Genomic DNA, 23,656 nt, shown 5'->3' with positions numbered 1-23,656 from the left:
ACCGAGCCGAGAGAAGATTAATTAAACATTGAACTACACCAAACTGCAGCCAAGTGACATTCAGTCAGAAAGTGGAAAACAAATACCCCTATCAAAGCCCTGGAATCCACACAAGAGTTTTGTATAATGAAAGATCTACACGTGTACTTTGGTGACTAAAGGTGGCATTTTGGCTAAATTCAGACCTGTAAGCCCAGGACAGCTGGATCTATAACGTTCATGCTCAGTCAGCTACAGTTCTGCATGTGCAACCTAACTCTGGAAGTACCTCAATATAGCCTGAAAACTCCTTTACATGATTTAAGTCAATTGATAAGAAAAGAAGTGCTCATCTAAGTGCCTCCTGAGTTCTGTTACAGCTGAAAGACAAGACAAGGCACTTAATTTCTCTCTTACAATCTGGGTGGCCCTATTCCTCCGCTATTCTCAGAAATCATAGTACTTGTGCATGTAACTGATCTCAGCAAAATCTGGCAGCAGCAGTCATTTTCATAAAGCAGGTGGAAGTGAGACAGGCTTGCTCTTGCCTGGGGGAAAGACTGAAGACAGGAGCTTCAACCTCGAGAGAGTCAAATCCAAATGCTTCACTCCTACCGGTGTACCCTGTCTCCTCTGCAGTAGAAGGTATGCATTACCGTGCCTGGATCAAAGCCAAGGATATCAGACCAGAAGAACGGTGTGTGCTTGTGTGGAGGGCAGCAGCTAGAGATGCCTCCTAAGTAAAACACCATCTTGCTCCATGGCCAGCTTAAGCTGAGGGGATTGAGCACGAGAAGGGAATTCCGTGAGGCGTTTTTTTTTCCAACCACCAAATAAATATGTGAAAAATCCCAGCAAATGCATTTTAAAGAGAATATATTCTGGGTGGATAGGCACATGAAACGCAGAACACTAACTGCCCTCCTGAAAATAAATGAGCAAACTTCCATAACCAAATTTAATTCACTCAGGCTCCAAAGAAGCAGAAATCAAAACACACCCTGTGCTTAAGGTTTCCTACCGGTTAATACAAAGCACCTTTGCACACCCCCTCTTTGGGCTCACCTGCTAAAAGTATCTGTTTTACATCAAGGACAGCAGATGCTGTGAATCATCAACACTTAGCATTTGAGCATGACAATAGAGACAGAGGTTGAAATGTGAATTCTACCTACTGAGCTCAAGTCAGTCTAGTACATGCCTCTCTAACAGTTTAAGAATTGATTTGTTTTGCTTTAATTAGATCTTTACCCTTCTGTATTACTACTTATTTATGCATCAAAATGTATGTATACTTATGTACCAAAAAAAAACTAATCACAGAATCAACCAGGTTGGATCTCTAGGATCATCAAGTCATAATCTTTCTAAAGATCTTACTGAAGGGCTGTACTACCTTCTTTCAGTCTTATGCCTATATTACCATCAAATACTTGCATAAATCAACTCAGATTAAATACATATATATATATATATATGTGTTTGCCTAACAAACTTAAAAGAACAGTTCTTTCTGTATTTCAGCCTCTTCTTGTACAGGATTTGCATGGCAAAGTTTTCATAATGGGAGGTGGCTTCTGTGAGAAAATGCCAGAAGCTCCCCTTATGTCCCACAGTCTCATTCACTGCTACCTGGCTCCAAGAAACACCTACTAAAACACAAGAATATTTTCATTTCTCAGACTCATATGAACCTTTAAAGTCTTAAGGAGTAGGTCCTGAGTACATCACGGACAGGTATTAACATCTTATAGTCCACTATGAGAGAAGAAACAAAACAGCTCTTTCCTTGGTCACACCATTAAGGATTTAAAGCAGCATATACAGCAAATTTTCTTCATAGCTATAGCTTCTCCTGGGAGACAAGGTGGTGACACGGGGAGGAAATAGACTGTGTTAATAAATACAATAAACTATACAGTAATTGTTTAGAAAGCTGAGGCTCAAGTACATTTGTTTCACAAAGCATTACAAAAATATTTTTACCTGATTTTTTTTCCTCAGAAGAAATTATTATTTGAGGTATTATTCATGGCTTGAGATCATGGCAATATTATGAATTTTCATCACGTGCCAGCAGAATGTGCTATTAAAGTTAACTCTAATAATCATCTAATGATTATTCTGTTAGATGACTACACTGAAATACAATTAACTATATGCTGTAATGTCACATGCACAAAACTCCCTCCTCTAGCCAGTAGTCTTCTTTCCACTTTATAAGCAAATTTATTAGTAATAAATCAACAACATTCATAAAACATATGAATCATAGCTCCATTTTTAGAAATATAAATTTATATTACCTACCATAAATCAAAACTCCCTAAATGTTCTTGACCTTCCCCAGTTCATTTCTTATCAAGCTTTACAAACCACCTCCTAAATCTAATCTGTCTTCTAAGCATCTGACTCTGCGCCATTTAAGTTGCTCAGGCAACTTGGAAGGAGATTTTGCATGAGCAACAAAGAACTTCAGCTTAGGTACTTTTTGTTTCCTGCTCTTTTCCAGGACACCTCCTCCTTTGCATTACTCACAACATCTTCATATTGAACATCTAGATAAGGTTCTACTGAAATCTCCTTGTTTCCTCCATTATTAAACAAGCCTTTTTAACTGCAGTTCCCACCCTACTGGCCTACAAATTGTTATGGTAGATGTAGAGTGGAAAAGGCATAAAAATATGTACTCCAATTACCCATAGCAAGTCTATATAGTACCATACTGGAAAACAGGTGTTCACTAAAAAAGTTCCAGATTCTAACTGATCTGTTATTTTTCCCTCCAAAGAACACATCTCTTGAATTAAAAAAATACAAACCAACAAACAAAAAAACAACCAGATAAGCAAACCAACGTAAACCACAATTATTTGACAGTGAATAATAATATCACAGTTTGCATTCAAAAATATTCCTAATTTGTAATCAGCCATAAAGTCATATATTTTAAAAGTTACTTACACTCTGCATATTTCTGAAGCTGAGAAAACTCTCCAGGACTAAGGTTAAGCCACTTCTCCTGGCTCGTCATGCTGGCAGTTAGGATCCTTGTTAATGATCAGAAAACCATTCCCTTTGGTCCAGGTGATATAAGCTCCATAAAGACTTCTATCATCAGTTCATGGTGCTTGGACACTGGAGAGATGGCATCAGTCCATGTGAATGAAGTTTTTGATGCTATGAACAGTTCCCAGTGGGTTGGTTCAGTGGCACGTTACAGCACTGTTGAAAGAAAATCAAACATTAGAACCATAAATATTTATTGTCCTATGGGAATAATTGTAATTGATAATTTTATTTTTAAATGCAGTTTAGCTCAAAGTCTTTTCATACAGTATTCATCTACAAGCACTTTTCTATGTATTTCCATTTTTTTACAATGCCAAATACTTACATTCAGCACCAATAACAAAAACATAATTAACTGATCAAGTTGTGTCCTGACACTAGGCACGGGGAAGTTTCTCTTTTTGTAACAACTACTGCAACAGTAGATGCTGTCAATCAGTAAACTTAGTTCCCTATGATTTACAAATCAGATAGAGAAACCAGAGATTTTATTAGTTATGTTGTTGTAAAGTGCTGTGTGGCCTTGTTCTGAAGCTTCTTTACTCCGCTCTCGTCAGACCCCTCTCGAATACTGTGTGCAGTTCTGGAGCCCCCAACACAGGAAGGACATCACACTGCTGGAATGAGTACAGAGAAGACCACGAAGATGATCAGAGGGCAGCAGCAGCTCTGCTATGAGGACAGGCTATCAGAGTTGGGGCTCTGCAGCCTGGAGAAGACAAGGCTTCAAGAAGACTTTTTAGTGGCCTTCCAGTATATGAAGGAAGCCTACAGGAGGGCTGGGGAGCTTGTAGCAGCAGGATGAGGGCTGATGGGTTTCAACTAGATGTTAGGTTCTTTCCAGTGAGGGTGGTGAGACATTGGCACAGGTTGCTCAGGGAGGTTGTGGATGCTCCCTCCCTGGAGGTGTTGAAGGTCAGCTTGGATAAGGACTTGAGAGACCCGTTCTAGTGGGAGGTGTCCCTTACTGGGAGGGAGGGTTGAAACCAGATGATCTTTAAGGGTACTTCCAACCTAAACCATTCCATTCTATTCCATTCTGTTCTGTTCCATTCCATTCCAACTCTCTAAATCAAAAATAAAATGGAGTCTACAGTTTGGCAAGAAATTCTTATGAAGGCTACATAAATATTAACTATTCTAACAAAAATAATAGGGGCTTGGTTTCTAGAATGTCACAACAATGCTGAAGACACCACTGCAAATCAAATACATCAATGCAAATCCATTCTGGGGAAAAAAATAAGAACATCAAACTGTGGGTGCCATCTCATTCCAATTTTACAGTTTCCACCTTTGTGACAGACCTTACAAAGGCAATGCATTACCAACACCATGCCTTGCACAACAGGTAGATACATTTAATCTAATTTTAGCTATCTGAGAATCAGGTACCTCATCTGAGATTGTCATCTAGGGTGCTCTCTTTAATCAGCAGAAAGAGACAGGTGGCCTAGACAGCAATTAATCCCTCCAGTTTCAGCACAATCTCCAAATGTGATGAATTGCCTTCTTGTGGTATTTATCTTTCGCTATTGATTACAGAGGTTGCCTAGATGACAAGTTTAGACTAGAAATCTAATTTTAGACCGCAAGTGGAATCTCTTTCTAAGCCTAGCAATGTGTCATTTGCAAGGGTCAAATTACAAAAAGAGCAAGAGAAAAATTCAAACTAGAAGAGATTAACAGTAATGGAAAGAGTGCTTAGAAAGAAGATGTTGGCAGCTGGGAGAGGAGATAAAAAGGACAAATAAATTCAGGAAGAAAAACACTTCAGTCCCTGGCATGCTTTCATTGCTATCAAGCTCTTCTTGGTGAATGATCTATGTACTTATATCCTGAGCAAGAACGGCTACCTAAAATACTGCCTTGTCTTTTTAAAATTCAGGCCAGAAGAGATTCCTATGCTTTTCATCTCCTCAAGTTAAAACAAAACATTGAAGCTCCAGAGTGGATGCAAAGAAGAGCAACTAAGCTGGTGAAAGGTCTAGAAGATAAGCCTTATAAAGAACAGCTGAGAGAACTGGGACTGCTTAGTTTGAGGAAGAGGAGGCTGAAGGGAGACCTCACAGCCCTACCTGAAAAGATAATATAGAGACATAGGTGCTGTTTTTTTCTCACAGATAATTAGTGATAGAACAAGGGGGCAGGGCCTCAAGCTGAATCATTGCAGGTTCAGGCTAGACAGGATTTTTTATTTCACAGAAAGAGTGATCAGGTGTTGGAACAGGCTGCCCAGGGAGGTGATTGATTTGCCATGCCTGGATTTGTTTAAAGGCTGTTTAGATGTGGTGCTGGGGGATATGTTTTAGTGGTAAACCTGCTAGAGTAGCATTAACGGTTGGACCCAGTGATCTCAATGGTCCTTCCCAACCTGAATGATTGTATGCTGTGATGCTATGAAAACATAATAATGAGACAGAGAAGGTAAGATCTAGAAACACTAACTGAATAAATAACAAAAACTAATAGAAGCATGGAGACTGGGATTGGAAAAGCAACATCAGTGTGGATAATGTTGGCCAAATGCAAGGCAGGTCAACTCTCAAATGTCAGTGAATCAATGCCATTGCCAGAAAAAAAAGGACAGTATCTACAATAGCTAAAAGTGATGTTCAGCAATAAAAGTGATCACTGTAGTGCTCTTATTTATGACAAGAGAAAATAAGTCTGGTCAACAGGGACATTTTAATCAAATTAGAGATGTTTCATTTCTGGCAGTTGATTAGATTGTATTGAAGACAGTTTTATTTCTTCAAATAGGTATATATGTCTCATATTCTTGACAAGTAATTAGGTTTCAGTGAAAAAGTTCTTATACTTCAATAATTGATTTAGGAGAATCCACATTTTTTACCACAATTTCATGCATTTTTAACTACATGAACTTCATTACCTGCAAAGGCTAACTTGCTAAAGTTCCTGAATGCTGTTCAGTTAGATACTGGCTCATTTATTTCACGTTAGTATTTGTGATGAGCAACTCACCATTAGATTTGCTGTGAGTAGCAAAGTGGTAATTGCTGTGCATTCTACACTTCCTTTTTCAACATACAATATTTCTAGCAGACCACTATCAGGAGAGCCACGGAGGTGATCAGAAGGCTGGGGCACCTCTCTATGAAGACAGGCTGAAAGAATAGGGCTTGTTCAGCTTGCTTAAGAGAAGGCTCCAGGGAGATCTTATAGCTGCATTTCAATATCTGAAGGGGACATACAGGAAGACTGGGGAAGAACCGTTTGGAAGGGCTTGCAGGGATAAGATGAGGGCCAATGATTTAAACCTGAGCAGAACAGATTTAGTTTGGACATGAAGAAGTTATTTACTATGAGAATGGTAAAATACTGAAACAACTTGTCCAGGGATTTGGTTGAGGCCCTGTCCCCAGAGACATCTAACATCAGACTCCCTGTGGCCCCTAGCAGCCTCATCTAGTTGCAGGTGTTCCTACTCGCTGCAGAAGCATTGGATCAGATAACCTTTGAGGGTTGCTTCCAACCCAATGCAAACTGTGAACCTATGATCTGCCAATAGGTTTACAAAGCACATAGACAGTGAAAACAGATTTTTTTTTCCCACTGACTTTCCCAAGTTCAGATCTAAATGACCACCCCTGGTATTCTTTCCCCTTTACCTGACATCCAGAATCTACTTCCTACAGCGTTGGAAAAACAGCACATGACCTGAACAAGATGACAGGAATGCAAAAATTTAGTATGGGGCACAGCAGTCAACAGGAGAGATGATATAGCCTGTATGCAACCCAGCTGAGCTGTCAAGAAATGGACAACAAAGTTTAAGGATACATTATTATCTTAGAAAACTCTCCAAATGCAAGTTCCTTCCTTTGAAAGGGAAGACTGCAGGAGATCTATTTAAACTAATTTGCCAAGCTTAATCTGGGAACCTTAATGAGGAGTTAGGCAGTCCTCTGACAGTGACTAGCTGGTCTCTGGACTGCAGCCATGTCCTCCACACCACCTCTGAGAGTGTAATGCAGAAATATGAGGAAATTTTCAGCAAACAGACACCTTAGAGAGGCTTCCTTTTTTTAGTTTCCTATTAAGTTCTGCTGCAGAGCTGTCTACAATAAAGGAAGGTCCTTGATCTCTGCATCCTTTAGTTTTCACAAAGCTTTTAAAGGGAAGTTTTCCCTTTCCTATGTGGCTATGTGAAATCAAGCATATTATAGAGATGCTGAAGACAAAACCTATCAATGCATATTTATGTGACATTATATGTGACATTGGCTTCAAGATCACCTGTATCTCACACAAGTATCTTAATTTCTGTAGAACAAATATTAAAGTTGGTATCTATTTCAGTACTGTTTAATTTAAATGCATTCCTTTGCACTTTATTTCAGTGCTTTCAGTACTCCTGAAAAGCTGTGGAGTAAGAAACCTACCCATAAGTACAGGGAAAGGAAAGCAGTAGTAGACACAATACTACAATAGGAAAAAAAGAACCCTGAACTTAAACACTAATCAAATGTAGTTGCAGGAAGTGCAAGCAAAAATCAGCAGCACTAAACAGACACTAACGGTGCTTTGACCTCCTAAAGAAGAGATAAAATTACTCTATATGGTAGTTTTAGAATTAACACTCTAGCTTCATTTGGAATTATAAATAAGAATTGTATTGGGTACAGAACAACAGTAAATCTACATGATTTCATTCATTTGCTGGAATGCTGTTGCACCAACAGTTCCTCACTCTGTTGTTTCCTGCCTCCTCTTCCTCTTCTGATTCCCCATGCCGGCTGATCTTTCATGGCTACACTGACCTTGGCCAAGTAGCTAACAGAATACCTGATTTCTCCCTGTCCCAGGGGAGCGAAGGTGGAGGGGGAAGAGATTTTCTGGTGTTACTTCTGAACTGCAAATAGTTGTAAATAAATGTGAACATATTTTAGAATGAATCATAGAATGGTTTAAGTTGGAAGAGACCTCAAAGCTCATTCAGTTGCAACTCTTTGCCAGAGGCAGTGACACCTCCCACTGGAACAGGTCACTCAAGGCCTCATCTAACCTGGTCTTGAACACCTCCAGAAAGGAAGCAGCTACAACCTCCCTGGGCAACCTGAGCCAATGTCTCACCACCCTCACTGGGAAGAACTTCTTCTCAACATCTAGTTTAAATCTCCCCTCTGCCAGTTTAAACCCAGTTCAATGTCCTTGTGTTGGAGGCTCCAGAGCTTTATACAGTACTCCAGGTAGGGTCTCAGAAGAACAGAGTAAAGGGGGAGAATTACCTCTCTTGTCCTGCTGGCAAGGCTTCTCTTGCTGCAGAACAGAACACAGTTGCCATCTGGGCTGCAAGTGCACACTGTGGCTCATGTTGAGTTTTTCATCAACCTAGATGTTGCACATACACATTGTATTATGTTTTTAGATTCTAGCTGGCTTGCAAATATAGCTTTATCTTGCTTCTAAATCTTCTGAGCTAGTCTCATGATGTTATTTTTGGGAAGTAGTTTTAGCTCCACCACACTTTGATGAACACACTACAGCATACTGGTAAGATACATATATTATGTCAGGAAAGGAACTCTTCCACTGATCCACTACGATCTTGACCTGTTCCAGTTTCCTGTTGCAGGAAACTTAGATATGTGCACGCATTTTGATAGCACATGATTAGAATTCACAGCCCTCACAACCAGACACAAAGCGGGCTTTACAAATACAAGTAGTAAGAAATCTGACATTAATAAGCTATTCATTTTACCACCAAAAATTAAAGAGCAACAAAAAAACCCCAACAGTTCTTTCTCCTTTATCCACTGACTACAGTAAGTCTTAGAAGTCTAGTCTCCCTTTTATAATGTGCTTTCCTTTGTGGATTTGGGAATTTATGAACTTTTCTGCCAGGATTCCTACCAGGCCACATACCCAAACTAGGAAGCAAAGCTTTGTTAAAAACTCTGCAAATCAGATTACTTGGTATTCAGTCAACAATGCTAACAAAGTTAGATTTCCAGGAATTCCCCATGCAGCTGAAATCCTCAGTTGCCCTGCAGAAACCAGGCTGAGGGGCGGGGAAGAGAAAAGAATACACAGTTTAGGAAAAAAACAAATATAAAGGCACATCGCCTACGCATCAACCTCAACGCTCAAATCATCTTATTACGCTTTGGGAAGTCCTCACTGCAAGGAAAGAGAATAAAGAGAAGAGAAAAAATAAAAAAGGAGGTTAAAAAAAATGCAAAAAAGGAGGGGAAAAAATAGAATGATAAAGATAAAAAAAGGAAAATGAAAAAGTGAAATAACACGAGCCCAGGGAAACGAGCTTCCTCCCAGGGAAAATAGAGTTCTCCACAACATGACTGATTAGCAATTTCTGCCTGAACAACAGGAATAAATAACAGAGAATATTTTAATACCTTAATTGCTATGGAGGCTGAAGCAATTACGCTTTTCAATAACTTTTCTGTACAGACTGTTCTTGGTGTTTCCTTCAGCTGGGCCTTAATATTTTCACCATGGTTAGCTGGACCCTGTCATTTCAGTGTGGGTGACATTATGGATTTTCCAAAGGAAAAGTTTTACATGTAAGATCCCACATACTGACACATATACCTCAAACAGTTTACTGTTATTAACTCCTGCAATCCGCTCAGAAAGCAAGCATATTTTTTTACTGACAAGACCAAAGAATCTTCCCTCTGAAAATTCAGTGTCATTTGTGAGTATAGCAAACAATAGAAAAGTTAATCAACAATTGGAGAAGAACAACTTAGCTCTCATGTATAAAATAAATTCTCTTGTATTTTAAGACCTAATATTGATATATTGCACTATTTGTTCTCTATTAATTAAGCTGTTAGGATCAAAGTACATAATGTTACCAGGGTACAGACAGATCATACTGGCTATCAACCCCCTCAGGATATTCTCTGCACTAAAGCTACTATTATCAAAACAGCTGAATCAAATAAAAACAACAGCAACAAGAAACACCAAAACATGCTAACAATGTCTAATTTTGTGGAAATGCAGGCATTATGTACAGGTACGTTAGACATATTCCTGCAAAGCATTTTACACTTTGTAAAAAACAATGTCTCTAACATCAGAAATACTTCAAATTTGCATAGCTGAAAGTTTAGTCTGAGGAGTTTAAAGTGTGGGGTAGGGAGGAACAACACAACAACGGTCAACAGTATCTGTTAATCATTGTTATGATTTCTTTACTCTCAAATGGAGCAGTATTATGATTATTTGTAATTGCTGCTGGATTAAAGTCACAGATGAAAGGTAAAAAAAAAAAAAACACATTCCCCAAAAAAACAAACAACAACAACAACAAAAAAAAAAACACAAACCACAAAGCTCCTAAAACAAAAACACAACAGCTCTTTTTCCACATAAATTGCATATTTTACAGAAAATCCTCGTTTTCCACAGCATTCAGCATAAAATCACTCCAGTAGTACACACTCAAGCAAAAGATGCTTACAGATGTAAATTAACATAATTCTGAAGTAGAAACTCTCAACACTGATACACTGAAATCAGTGAATATTTGCTTACCAAGCTGAAAATCTCTCCTTTTAAAGGAGTGTCTTCAGCACAACTCAAAAGCACACGTCTTCCTGACTACTTTATCCCCAAGTGTACTAGACTGAGGCATGTAAAAACAACCATTACTTACATTTAAAATACAGGGGTACATTTTGGTTCATATCTTTTACCTTACTTCAATTTCATCCCCATGATTGCTTTAAAACCAACTTCGATAAATCTTATATTTTTCTAGCTCTTAGGTTGGCTACTTCCAAGTTGCTACACTAATTAGCAAGTCAGAAGAACTATAGTCAAGTTTCTCTGTGTTTTCTTGCCTAAAAAAACCAAATGAAATACATAAAACCCAAGGAGAATCTGGGACAATGAAATACCAGAATGTGTAGATGCTGATGCATCCTAAGTTTATACAGGTTTTCTTCCTGCTCTAAACAATGTAACTGAATGAACTAAAAATAAACTGACGTCTTTTTCAGACTAGAATTTATTTCATGCTTATGAGAAACAGTACAAAGTTCAGAAATCCTCTCTCCATGAGAGTCATGAAACTTTTCTCACTGTTCAAGACGTGTCAATAACAAATTTAGGAAGACAGATTTAAAAACAGTGAAAATGTAAAGAGGAAATTTGAGGAGGAAATCATCCTTCTTATCAATGACTAACAAAGCAAATTTGTCTATAGGATCACCAAAATTTGGTACTGTTTATTTGTGACTAAATGATCACACTGTGTAGTATTTTGACTTAGTGCCTGATTACAAATGTGGAAGTTAAGACTGAGAGAGAAAAAAAAATATTCCACCAAGAAGTAGACAATAAACTGTTTGGACAGAAACACTTCCAGTGAGCTGAAATTGGTGAATTTGAATATTAATCTGAAAAAAAATCCTATTTTTAATATACTATGTATATTAAAACATAAAAAGAAGGCTGGATCACTAAGGCTTAGGTCTGTCATTTTTTTAATAAATGGAACAAAGGAAACAAAGGAATCTGGGGCAGAAGGATTTGACAGGTATAACTATGCTCTCTGTAATGCTGTGGATTTGGCTATCCACTGAACAAATAACTCTGTAGAGAGGATTAATCACATCTTTTTCAATGCTGCCCACTACTATTTCTAGATATCCACCAGAAACCTTTGAAATATAGAATATGAGAAAATAAACATCTTAGGGGAAACCTTTGCCTTCCAAAGTGTCCATCTACCAGCTGCTTGAAGAAAGTCAGCTCCAGAATTGCACCTCTCAGTGTAAGCTCTATGTAATCTCCCCCACAATCAGCACCAAAAGCATGAGCCTGTTCCAGCAGAGCGTTAACCTCTTCAGCTCTTAGCTGCCTATGTTCTTCCTCTTCTCTTTCCATTCCCTCTCACGGGATGAGCCATAAATTCTGCATAACAATTGACTTTTGTTTGTAATAAGCTACAGGGTGTTTTTTGTGTAATCGTTGAGTTTAATTAATCTCTCCATATTTAGGTGCTCCAGGGGTGATTACATTAGAGGAAGGCAAAGCTTAGAAGTGTAATTTACAATTGGGGAAGATGATCCTTCATTTCCTGGGGCAGGAATTCCTACTTCATGCTCCAAAATAAGCCTTTGAAGAGATGTTCTTTAGTCTTGTGACAAAAATGTTCCACCGCGCTCGAGGAAAAGATTTGTTAACTGCTGTCCTCGTTCCAAAGCTTTATGCACTTCAAAAATAAACTAAGAACAGGGCTTTAAAATAACGTGTGAAATTATGAACCCGATTTAATGTTCGACAGTAGGAAGTACACAGAACAGAGACCAAGCTAGCAAGCAGGCTAACAGGAATCACAACTGAAGTCCGTGTTACGTTGCTTTATACTAGGCAGATTTTTGCTTCGTCTTTCCTCTGGGGAGAGAACTACATGCAGAAGTTGATAAAAATTACTGCAATCCTGGGATCTGAATAGCCCACACTATGTCATAGTCTACTGGGATAGTGTGGAGGCTTCTAGGCATCTACAAATTATTTAATGTTTATTCATTAGGATTACCATAGAGTTCAGAAATAGTGAGGTACCAAAAGAGATAGCACGAAGTAGGATGGACCCTTGCCTACAGGAATGCTTATCTACAGCCACAAGAAATTTCATGGTGGCAGCAGTATCTCAAACTACTACTACTGCCTGTTCACTTAAGTCTTGACCTGTACAAGTTCAGCTCCAAGACAACCATAATTTCTAGGTCTGTGAAGTCTCTATGAACATCAACACTTATGTGTTCCCAGTGCTTGCTCTGATGGCACATCCACGCTGTCACCACAGGAATGGACACACAAGTGGAGCCCATGTAAGGCAGTTTTACCCAAATAAAGCCAGCACAGAGCACTGAATTCAGCTCAGCACCACAAGCACCAAGGCAGGCTCTGAACCTCTGCCCAAACTCCTGCACACAGGCTTATGCAATGCTGAAGCTGTTTCACTACTACTTAAAGTCAGCTTGGTTTCACCACTTTCAAAAACACAAACATATCTCATGTGTCTCATATCTTTATCAATTTTCCTACAGGTTAGATATTGGCATTAACTAAACCAAAACAGATAACTGGCATTTTGTGGAACTACACTCAAGATTTGGTTAGGGATGGAAGTGCTTTTTCTGATTGAGGGTCCTTTGCTTGTTTGCCTATCTGTTCTGTCCCACCCAGGCAGACTTACAGTTATAAAGACAAAAGTTTAAACACATTAAGCCACTGAGAACACCATCTCCTCACAATTAGCTATGTTAATTTTTTCAGAGGAATGAGAGAAGCTGACAATGAAATTTCTGTCCTCCACCTACTGATTTCAGGATATTAAATCGCAGAATCACAGAGCGTTAGAGGTGGGAAGGGACCAACCCCCAGAATCAAACCCTCCTGCCAAAACAGGATCACCTAGGGTAGTCCGAACAGGAATGCATTGAGGCAGGTTTTAAAAGTCTCCAGACAAGGACATTCCACAACCTCTCTGGGCAGTCTGTTCCAGTGCCCTGTCACCCTCACTGTAAGGAAGTTTCTCCTCATGTTGAGTGAAACCTTGTAGCTGTTGCTTTTTGTCTTATTGCTGCACACCACCAAAAAGAGATTGGCCCCATCCACTTGACATCCACCCCTCAGATATTTGTAGACATTGATCAAATCCCCTATCAGTCTTCTCAAGACTAAACAGCCCCAGGTCTCTCAGTTTCTCTCCATAAGGAGATGCTCAAGTCCCTCAGTCATCCTTGTGGCTCTCTGCTGGACTCATTCCAGCAGATCCCTGTCCCTCGAACTGAGGAGCCCCAAACTGGACACAGTATTGACGGTGTAGTCTCACTAGGGCAGATAAGCCTTCCATCCATAGACCCTATTGTAACTCCCACCATTTAAAACATGTTAACACTGCCTCCAGAATACTTTGCAGCTAACAAATGTCAACATTCCCATGGAATTTTAAAAACAGCTAAAAATTGGTATTTAATTGCACTTCTAATTGATAGAGGTATGAAATTCCACTTTTATGCAAAGTACATTTCTGATCCTTTTCCATGGTATTCAGTTTTCAGTACAAAAATCTTAACTATAGTTGTTTCCCTGAGGTTTTTCCCATCTTAAAGGAAAGAAGAGAAGGGGAAAAAAAAGTTGATCTTGTCTCTTTTTTTTCCCTTGTGAATTCTTGAGCTGAGCTAGCTTATATTATGCTTGCATTTTAAAAATATTTTTTTCCTCGGGAGACAGACTTTGCATTTCTGTTATCTTTTCCTAACATGTTTCCCTCTGTAGTTTTACCTAATTATTTTTTCTCTTTAAATGTTGCAATTATTTCTCCTCAGATAGTAGCTTGTGGTTTTACATAGTTGTCCTTGGCATTAATGTTATTGCTATTGTGAGTATAATTAGCCAAAGATAGGAGAAATGTGGGACTGTCAGAAAATAGTGAAATATTTTCTAATGCATGAAGCTTTCAGACACACAGACCTTTCTTCAAGACTGAGAGCAGATGCAGGAAATGTCAGGCTAAGTATAGGTTAAGATCAATGTTGAGTTTAACTTACGCTGTGATTTTATATAGGTTGCTAGAAAATGGTACTTAGTATCCCAGTCTGGACTGCACACAAATATCCTTAAGGATTTGGGTATGCTTTCTTTTTTAGAAACTGCTGAATATCCTGCTGGGGGGGGGCACTGTTGGTGTTTTGCCCCCCCTGACATTTTGAGGGTGACAGCATCACCTGTTCTCATGCGCCCATGAAGCTACATGTCCCATTTTACCACCTTTTTGCCTATACTACCAACAAACTTAAGGACAGCCTGTTTAGAATGCAGTCACAAAACATGCTCAGAAGAGGCCTGGGATAAACACGTGTCAAGTTCTTACGCTACTCCAGTGAGCAATTTCCCTTATGGATGCAGTTGTTGGAGACAAACCCAAGTGGCTTTACAAGACTGGAGCTTGAAATCTGAAAACAATTTCCCCAGGCTTTGCTGAACGTTGACGCTTGCATTTCCTCACCCTCTGCAATCCCACTGGGGGACCCGCACGATTTTGCCCAAGGGTGTTCTAATGTTTTTCACAAATTCCAGCCAAGAGACAAACAAGCATTAGATACTCTCCACCTCAACACTTTGGAACACCTTTTACAGCACTACACATCTTCTTGTAGAGATCATTCTTTGCTTGTTACTGCTATTCTTCATAAACTAAAGATCATCTACACGTATACTTCTGAACCATAAACTCTGTCACGTAAGCAACTAAACATTTTCTGTGCAATTCATATTTAGTGTAGCTTTACAAAGCACAAGATACACAATGTCTGATACACTTCTTTTTGGTACCCCTTCAAAAAATGGGGGAAAAAAATGTTAATCAATGCAGTAGGGAAACAAGCAAAAAACTCCAAACAAAACACACCAAAAAATTCAAACAAACAAACAAAAAAAAACCCACACAAAAAACCCCAAACACAAAATCAAAGAATCCAAAGACTCCAAACAATTTAGTCCATTCTGATTATACTGTACTTCCATCAAAAAAGATGTACATATTAAAGCATAGTAACTTAATAAAAAGCCAGAAATCAATAGGACTGATAAAGCAAGAAAGAATCATAGAATCAATCAGGTTGGAAGAGATCTCCAAGATCACCCAGTCCAACCTAGCACCCAGTCCTATCCAATCAACCAGACCATGGCACTAAGTGCCTCATCCAGGCTTTGCTTGAACACCTCCAAGGACAAGTGACTCCACCACCTCCCTGGGCAGCCCATTCCAATGCCAATCACTCTCTCTGCCAACAACTTCCTCCTAACATCCAGTCTAGACCTCCCCTGGCACAACTTGAAACTAGGTCCCCTTGTTCTGTTACTGGTTACCTGAGAGAAGTGACCAACCCCACCTGGCCACAGCCTCCCTTCAGGTTCAGGTAGCTGTATACAGCAAAGGCTGAACAAATGCACAGAAAGAAACTATCATTTTTTTTTACCTGTGCTTACATAAATAATTTCTCTTCAACGACAAATGTAAAAAAGAATACTAGAATGGATGGCAGCTTGGTAACCCCACATTTATTCTTCTGCAAGTGGAATAATTACATAATTCAATCTTCTGGACTCCACTCCTACACAGAACTGTTATCAGATAAGAACACTACCACTCCTGGCAGCTCTTATTACAGATGTACTGCCTCCAGAAATGTGTATTTTTATCTTTTATAGCAGCAGCACTAATTACAAACAAGTATTACACCGTTCCATACCTACAAGTGTCTTTTTTCCTTCAGCCTGCAGACGTTGCTTTAGTTTCTCAGATGAAGCACTTGGACGCACACACTGTGTCTGACATATCTGAAGTCAGAAGCCCAGCTCCTTTTAAATTGTTTCCCTTACCTCAAACTTAACACTTCGAACTTGTATCTATACCCATCTGTGGTAGTTTGAGGGGTCCTGGGTCTCCCTTAGCAACTCCACAGGGACTGAGGCGCACCCCAGGGGGACAGGCCTGCCCTTCCCAGGACATTGTAATACGGTTATTCTATTGCATCTTCTGGTATCACAGCTTAAAAGACAGCAGCTGGCTGACAGCTTTCCCTTCTCTGCCCTGCCTTTCCTCCCTTCACCACCTCTCCCTGGGAGCAGCACCTGTTCCTCCTCACCTCAGGGTTGATGGGGAGCTGGCTGCCGGCTCGCAGGGAACTGTGAGCTGCAGCGTGCGGCCTGCGGAGGCCTTGCAGCCCCCAGCTGGGAGGGCAGCTCGGGCCTGCCCTCAGGCTGACTGAGGGTGGAAGGGCTGGAGGACTCCAGAAGGCCCGTTTGGGCCTAACGGCTTTGGTGCTTATTCTACCTGATTGGCTTTTGTATATATGCTCTTGTAAGCAGAATTTATCTTTAAGATTCCAATCAGCACGCAGTATCCTCATCCTTCCTCTTGGAAAGGGGTAAGAGTCACTTCTGTCCCCTTGTCACAGGTAGCTCATAGCCTCAAACTGGGGCACTATCTCAAGCCACTGAAATATCTACTCACTGAAACAAAGGTGTGTCACAGAGCCAGCCAGGTTGGAAGAGACCTCAAAGACCATCAAGTCCCAACCTATCACCTAACCCTTCTAATTAAGTAAACCATGCCTCTGAGTGCCTCATCCAGCCTCCGTTTAAACACCTCCAGGGACAGTGACTCCACCACCTCCCTGGGCAACCCATTCCAATGCCAATCACTCTTTCTGTGAAGAATTTCTTCCTAATGACTGGTCTAAACCTGCCCCGGCACAGTCTGAGGCTGTGTCCTCTTGCTCTGTCACTGATTGCCTGGCAGAAGAGACCAACCTCACCTGGCTACAAGCTCCTTTCAGGTAGCTGCAGACAGCAATGAGCTCTGCCCTCAGCCGCCTCTGCTGCAGGCTGCACACCCTCAGCTCCCTCAGCTGCTCCTCACAGGGCTGTGCTCCAGGCCCCTTACAGCTTTGGTGCCCTTCTCTGGACACGTTCAAGTAACTGATCATCTATATTTCAAATTCCATTTACACTGGTAGCTAAAGAAGTTTAAAACATTAGCCTTGCAGATCTTCCAGACGATCCTGCAAACTGCAAAAGTACCTGCAATGTTCCTTCCCAGCTTTCTATTACTAGAGAGAAATGTGCTGCTCTGAGGCTAACTGGGATGTTTTAATGAGAGAAATTAGATCATTGGTTGTGAAAAGAAAATAATGATGAAGTCTATGTCTCATTGCTGAGAGAGATAAAAAGCAAAAATGTCAACAGTTTGTCCCATCTCAGTTCAGCAATGCTGCTTCTATTCTCTTCCTCCCTCCCTCAGCTCTAATATCCTCCAGGCAAGATTAGTGGAAAAGCTTTGCTGCTTGTTTTGTTTGTCTGTCTGGGAAAGCAGAGGGAGAAAGAGGAGACAGCTTTGAGCTACTTCTGGGCAATATCCCTCACACAGGAGGGAGCTTGGATTTCTGTATTACTTCTAATTTGTATGTAATTGTAAATACATTGTGTATATGTATGCTTGGACATTTTGCTTTGCTGTAAATGTAGCTTCATCTTACTTCCAAGCCATCTAAGCTACTCTGGTAAATCTCAGGAGTGAGAGGGGGAGAAAGTTCCTGACCCACCACAAAGAAACTATGAAGAAACAAAAAACCTTGTGAAAGTTTTGCAACAGTTTTAATTCCACTAATTGCTCTATATAATTCAGTCTGTAATTAGCCAGGAAGCACTTCGGTAGCTCTTTTTCCACCTACCTACCCATATGAAGTCATCACTAAAGGTCTGGATGTTTTATGAGAAGACTGTATATGAAGTATGTATACTACAGAGCTTGAATGTCATTGAAATCTTGCAAGAGAGAATATAAATGCAATTTTAAAAAAGGAAGAAAAAAAAAAGGAAAGAAACCAAGCAGATTTTTTTTTTGAGTTTGAGAATTCTCTGTTTTCTACCCTGAATTGACCCAAGAACATTTTCAAATCAAGAAATTTTCCAAACTCCTCTAGGTAACCTGCTCAACAAAAGCATATACTAAACTGAATGAAATAAATCTGAAAACGTTTGCTATGTGATCTGTAAGTCATTCAGTTTACCAAGGTCAGTACAGTTTAGTTTATGACATCTGAAGAAAAGAAAAAGCAGAGAAAATTGTTCTATTTCTAACTCTTCCACAACAAGGACTTTCTTTTTCTGAAGCCTGTATTTTACATTACAGAATTATGCTTCCTCATGAAACAAAGTTTGTCTTCTGAGCACATTCACCAAAGATCAGCTAAAGCCTCATACACCACCTACTCTCCACTAGTAGAATGCACTTAGAAGTAACCTATTTCTAAGTTTCAATGGCTATCCACAGAAGTGGTTTTGCAGTACCTTCTATAGTTAATTTATTTTGGCTTATATTTACACTGAATCCAAAGAATTTTAGCTCCTCTTTTGTTACTCCAGGAGTGCCAAGTAGCATGTGGGTTTTTTACCTAAGAATGACTATTAGCTACAAGTAGGAAAAGGAAAGAAGCAGAAAAAAATAACCATAGAAAGGTTCTCCATATCAGGACAGTAGCATCCATGAGAAATCCTTAAACTGCACAAGTAGAAATTTCAGAGCTGAGCTGAAATGGCAAGTGGGACTGTGCAGCCCAGGCACAATGCTTTTTTTCTGCCCCAAAATGAAGTGTCTGCCCTCTGATGCCCAGCAGTGCCAAAATACATTTAATTTTTCTGCTCTTCCCAAGCTGACTTGACCAATGGAACAGATTAAATATGTCAAGTAATTCCTATGTTATTATGTGCTTGCATTATAAAAGTAGAAACTGAGACAAGATTGAGTGCATCACTGATAGTACAACATACGCAAGAGACAGACCTGCATACTTTTAAGCATGACTGAAATGTAAGACAATGACAAAGATCTCATCTGACAAAAAGTGGAGAATTGAAATTCCTAAAAATGAATGCAGCTTCAGTGCTGAATTTTAATAGGAGGCTAGATCTCCACTGGCATTAATTACTGCATTTCAAATTCACTAGACACACTGAACTATTTGCTCTCAAATAATTTGCTTGCTATCACACAGGAAGCATGTGGAAAAGTCAGGAACTGAACTGAGATCTGAAACTGAATGTATTTAAACACATGAACAGTGCTAATTTATGGAAGTCAGTGAAACGATCCAATGTATTAACAGCCTTATTTTTGTCTATCCTATCAAGTTGAAGTCTAAACACCTATTTAAAGTATTTAATAACTTAGAATAAAACTATGGATTATAAAAATTATCACTGATATTTAGTTACCCAAAGGACAGAATTTTAATTCAACTCCCCTGTCTCTTATAGAGCTAAGATTAGTTAATACACTATTAATTAAAGCAAGAAGCCATTCAAATGAAGTAGATAGTGCTAAGGAAACTTTATCACTTACAGATTTAACTACAACATATCCAATACTGTCACCATTCTGGAAATCCTTGGCTGTTATAAATTATTTGAGCATATTTACTGTGGTTTACCCCCAGGGCCTGGGCTTTCCAGTTATCCACACAGGAAACCTAGTTGGAAAATGTCACAGCTCCCATCCAGTTCCAGCAGCTCTTTTCTTATCCAAAATGGTGCTGGGAGGAAGCTTCTGGGACCTAAGCCTATACTCCAGAGGCCAAAAACACTCCTAATGTATCCACTTCTTTGTCTTATCATAAATAAAAGGAAGATGGAGCGTCTCAGCAGTATGCCTTGGGGTACAACCCAAATACAGATCACCTAGTCTCAAATCTGAACCACAGTGCTGTCTTTCCCCTTAAGGGAAGAAAAGGTATACACCTTAAGCAGAGGAAAAGCTGCTACTACTTGCAATACAAAACCATAAAATGTCAAAGATTGTGTTCAGAAGCAAATGAGAATTTAGCTTTTTCCAGACTGTGGCCTGCTCAGATACACAAAACAAGATTATTCAAGGTATTATTACAGATCGCTAACATTTATTAGTAGTTTCCAGTCCTCACGGTTCCCAGGCAGCAACTACATCACTAGATTTAGTTTACATTTCTTAAACTGGTACAACTAAAAATAAGAAACTTATTTCTTTTGGCATTGTAAAAGAATGAAAAGCATAGATTTAGTATGTCTACAAAACTGACTGTATTGTAAATACACATACAACAACATTTGGCTTCCTAGTTGTTTTTCAGGATACCAAACATTACTGCTATTGAAACTTGTTAGTATTTTAGATACCTACTTAACTATAATTATCTGAGGGGTGGGTGTCAAGAGGAAGGGGACAAGCACCTGGTAATAGAAGAAGGAAAAACAGATATAAACTAGAGCACAGCAAGTTCCACCTCAACAGGAGGAGAAACTTCTTTTCTGTGAGGGTGACAGAGCACTTGAACAGGCTGCCCAGAGAGGTTGTGGAGTCTTCTCTGGACACTTTCAAAGCTGACCTGAACGTGTTCTTGTGTGGTCTGCCCTAGGTGATCCTGCTTTGGCAGACAGATTGGACCCAGTGATGTGTGGAGCTCCCTTCCTACCCCTAACATTCTGTGATTCTGTGAAAGGTGAATTTATGTACATATGTATTTTGGTAAAGATACAGCAGAATATTCCACATAGTTTTGCATATTTCTCCTCTACTGTAATTGTTCATAAAATCTATCTGGCCATTTAGTAGCAGGTGGCACCAATAATGGTGGCAGATCTTTTACTAATTAAGCAACACTATTTTAAGCTGGGACAGATAGATGATATAGACACAGTGATTAGCTGAAAACCAGTTGATTGTTTGTGAGCCAGAAAGATGACTCTTAAGTATTTCTGGGGTTATTCAGCCCCAGAACAGGAGGCTCAGAGGGGACCTTATTGCGCTCTACAACTACCTGAAAGGATATTGTAGCTAGGTAGGGGTTAGTCTCTTCTTCCAAGCAGAATGAGCGAGGACAGTCTCAAGCTGCACCAGGGAAGGTTTAGGCTGGGTGTTAAGAAGCAGTTCTTTACAGGAAGAGTGATTGGCATTGAAATGGGCTGCCCAGGGAGGTGGTGGAGTCCCTGTCCCTTAAAGTGTTTAAAAAGAAACCTGATGTGGCACTTAGTGCCATGGTTTAATTGGTTAGATAGTGCTGGGTGATAGGTTGGACTTCATCTTCAAGATCTTTTCCAACCTGATGAAGTCTGTAATTCTGGTTTGCTATTTACACAGTATTCCTTAATTTATGGCTTTAAAATCTATACACACAACCTTAAAAGTTCCATTAAACTACATAAACAAAAAGTAGGCAATTTTTCTGCCAAAATGCTCAAGGTGATAGAGAGATGTAACATATGCCAGATAATCCTCCATTTATTGATGTTTAAAGTTTTGGATGTACAAGGTTTTCCTGAATAGTCAAAAGCAGTTACTGTAGTAGCAGTTTCAAAACACTGCAAAAGCCCCAAAATACTTTACTGAAAATAGCAAGCTTTGCTCTCTTGGCAAAAGTTGGCAGAGTTATGCATATTTCTCAGATATATCAAATGTTGCAAAAACACATGTCTTCTCTTTTATGGGACATCACGATTGCTCCATTTGTGGTGCATTTGCCCTGGGACACAGCATTTTACAAAGAGAATTGCATTACAATGGCCCACATTGTGCCATCTGTTTTAAGAAGAACTCTCCAGCGATTTCTGTGGAGAATAGCCTTAAAAACAGTAAATTAAACAAGATGTCCCAAAGTACTTTTTTACCTAGCTTACAAACTTTTCATTAAAAATACTCTGGAAAAAAAAAAAAAAAAAACAAAACCAAACAAGAACACAACACAAAAAACACCCCCACAACAAAATCAGAAAGCTGTAGCATTACTGCTAAGTTATGCCTGTAATTCTCATCTATTCTCAAACAAGGGAGAAGTTATATGGACCAATAACCATATCTGGGACAACAGCAGGGCTGCAGAAACAGATGAGGATTCTCGTAACACAGAGGTTGTATGGAGAGTGCCAGCTTTCCCAGGAAGCAAATCCTGCTGGCTCACTTCCCTCTGCTCTCATCCCTGTCAGTAACACACTGCGCCACAGCTATCCACAAATACCATGAAAGAAACAGAAGAGCCAACAGCATCATCCATTCCAGCAAAAGCAAGCAGGCAGGGGGACCATAAACCCAGAGAGGTCAGACAGACACAAATCTAACTTTTTGGGATCTGACTGTTTAACATTACCCTCACATTTGTCTTGCATCATCTCACTCCTTCCACAGGATACACTGCAAACAGTGCAGATGACATAGCCACAGAAAAGATCACAAAGAAAGGAGGAGGAGGACCTTTCTTTTAGTCAGTCAACACTGAACAAATTTCATCATGACAAATACTTTAGATACACTTCACCTGTTCTACAGAACATCAGAAAGAAAATATGGTCACATCTAGTAATTGTCTGACACAAAATGCAACTATAAATTTAAGCTTTGCAAAATAGCATGACTTGCCTTGTTCACCTACTTTTGAAAATGACATCTCCATAAAATACAAAAGTAATCATAAAGTCCTAGTTTAATTTCAGACCAAATACTTTATGTTAAGAGGTACACAGTACTTTAAAGGGACCTATAAGAAAGACAGGGATAGTCTTTTTGTCAGGGCCTGTTATGACTGGGCAAGGAGTGATGATTTTAAACACAACAGGGAATATTCTAATTACATATAAGGAAGATTTTTATTTTACACTGAGGGTGGTGAAACACTGGCACAGGTTGCCCAGAGGTGTATTAGAAGCCCCATTCCTGGTAACCTTCAAGGTTAGGTTGGACAGTCCAGGACTCTGAGCAACCTGAGTTAGTTGGAAGATGCCTCTGTTCATTGCTAAGGGGCTGGAATAGATGAACTTTAAAGGTCCCTACCAATCCATATGATTCTATACTATCTTTATTTACATTGCATTGGAGCTGTTATTTTAAAGCAGATAGAGAGAGAAACATCCCCAGAAATCCCCTGGTGAAATCATCTCAAACTCCTTTGAAAAGAAAGATAACCTTCTGCATCAGTACAGCTTTATATTATCTCATGTCTAACTTATAACAAGGACAAAAGCTCCCATTAACTTCATTAAATAGCTATTATCTAAGAAT

General features: G+C 39.5%; 1 protein-coding gene across 12 annotated transcripts in view; it reads right to left on the bottom strand.

Moving 5' to 3' along the window:
* Positions 1-23,656, bottom strand: part of DGKB (diacylglycerol kinase beta) — a 477,946-nt gene that overhangs the window by 312,662 nt on the left and 141,628 nt on the right. For all 12 annotated transcript variants that reach the window (XM_064167184.1, XM_064167194.1, XM_064167193.1 and 9 more), the window contains one exon: positions 2,944-3,204. In XM_064167184.1, coding sequence (XP_064023254.1) covers positions 2,944-3,013 — 70 coding nt within the window. In that variant the 5' untranslated portion in view covers positions 3,014-3,204. The remainder of the gene's footprint in view (positions 1-2,943; positions 3,205-23,656) is intronic.

The sequence above is a fragment of the Pogoniulus pusillus genome, chromosome 28 (assembly GCF_015220805.1).
Source record: "Pogoniulus pusillus isolate bPogPus1 chromosome 28, bPogPus1.pri, whole genome shotgun sequence".
NCBI lineage: Eukaryota > Metazoa > Chordata > Aves > Piciformes > Lybiidae > Pogoniulus > Pogoniulus pusillus.
The sequence above is the reverse complement of the archived record's forward strand: the minus strand, read 5'-3'. Positions and strand labels throughout refer to the sequence as shown.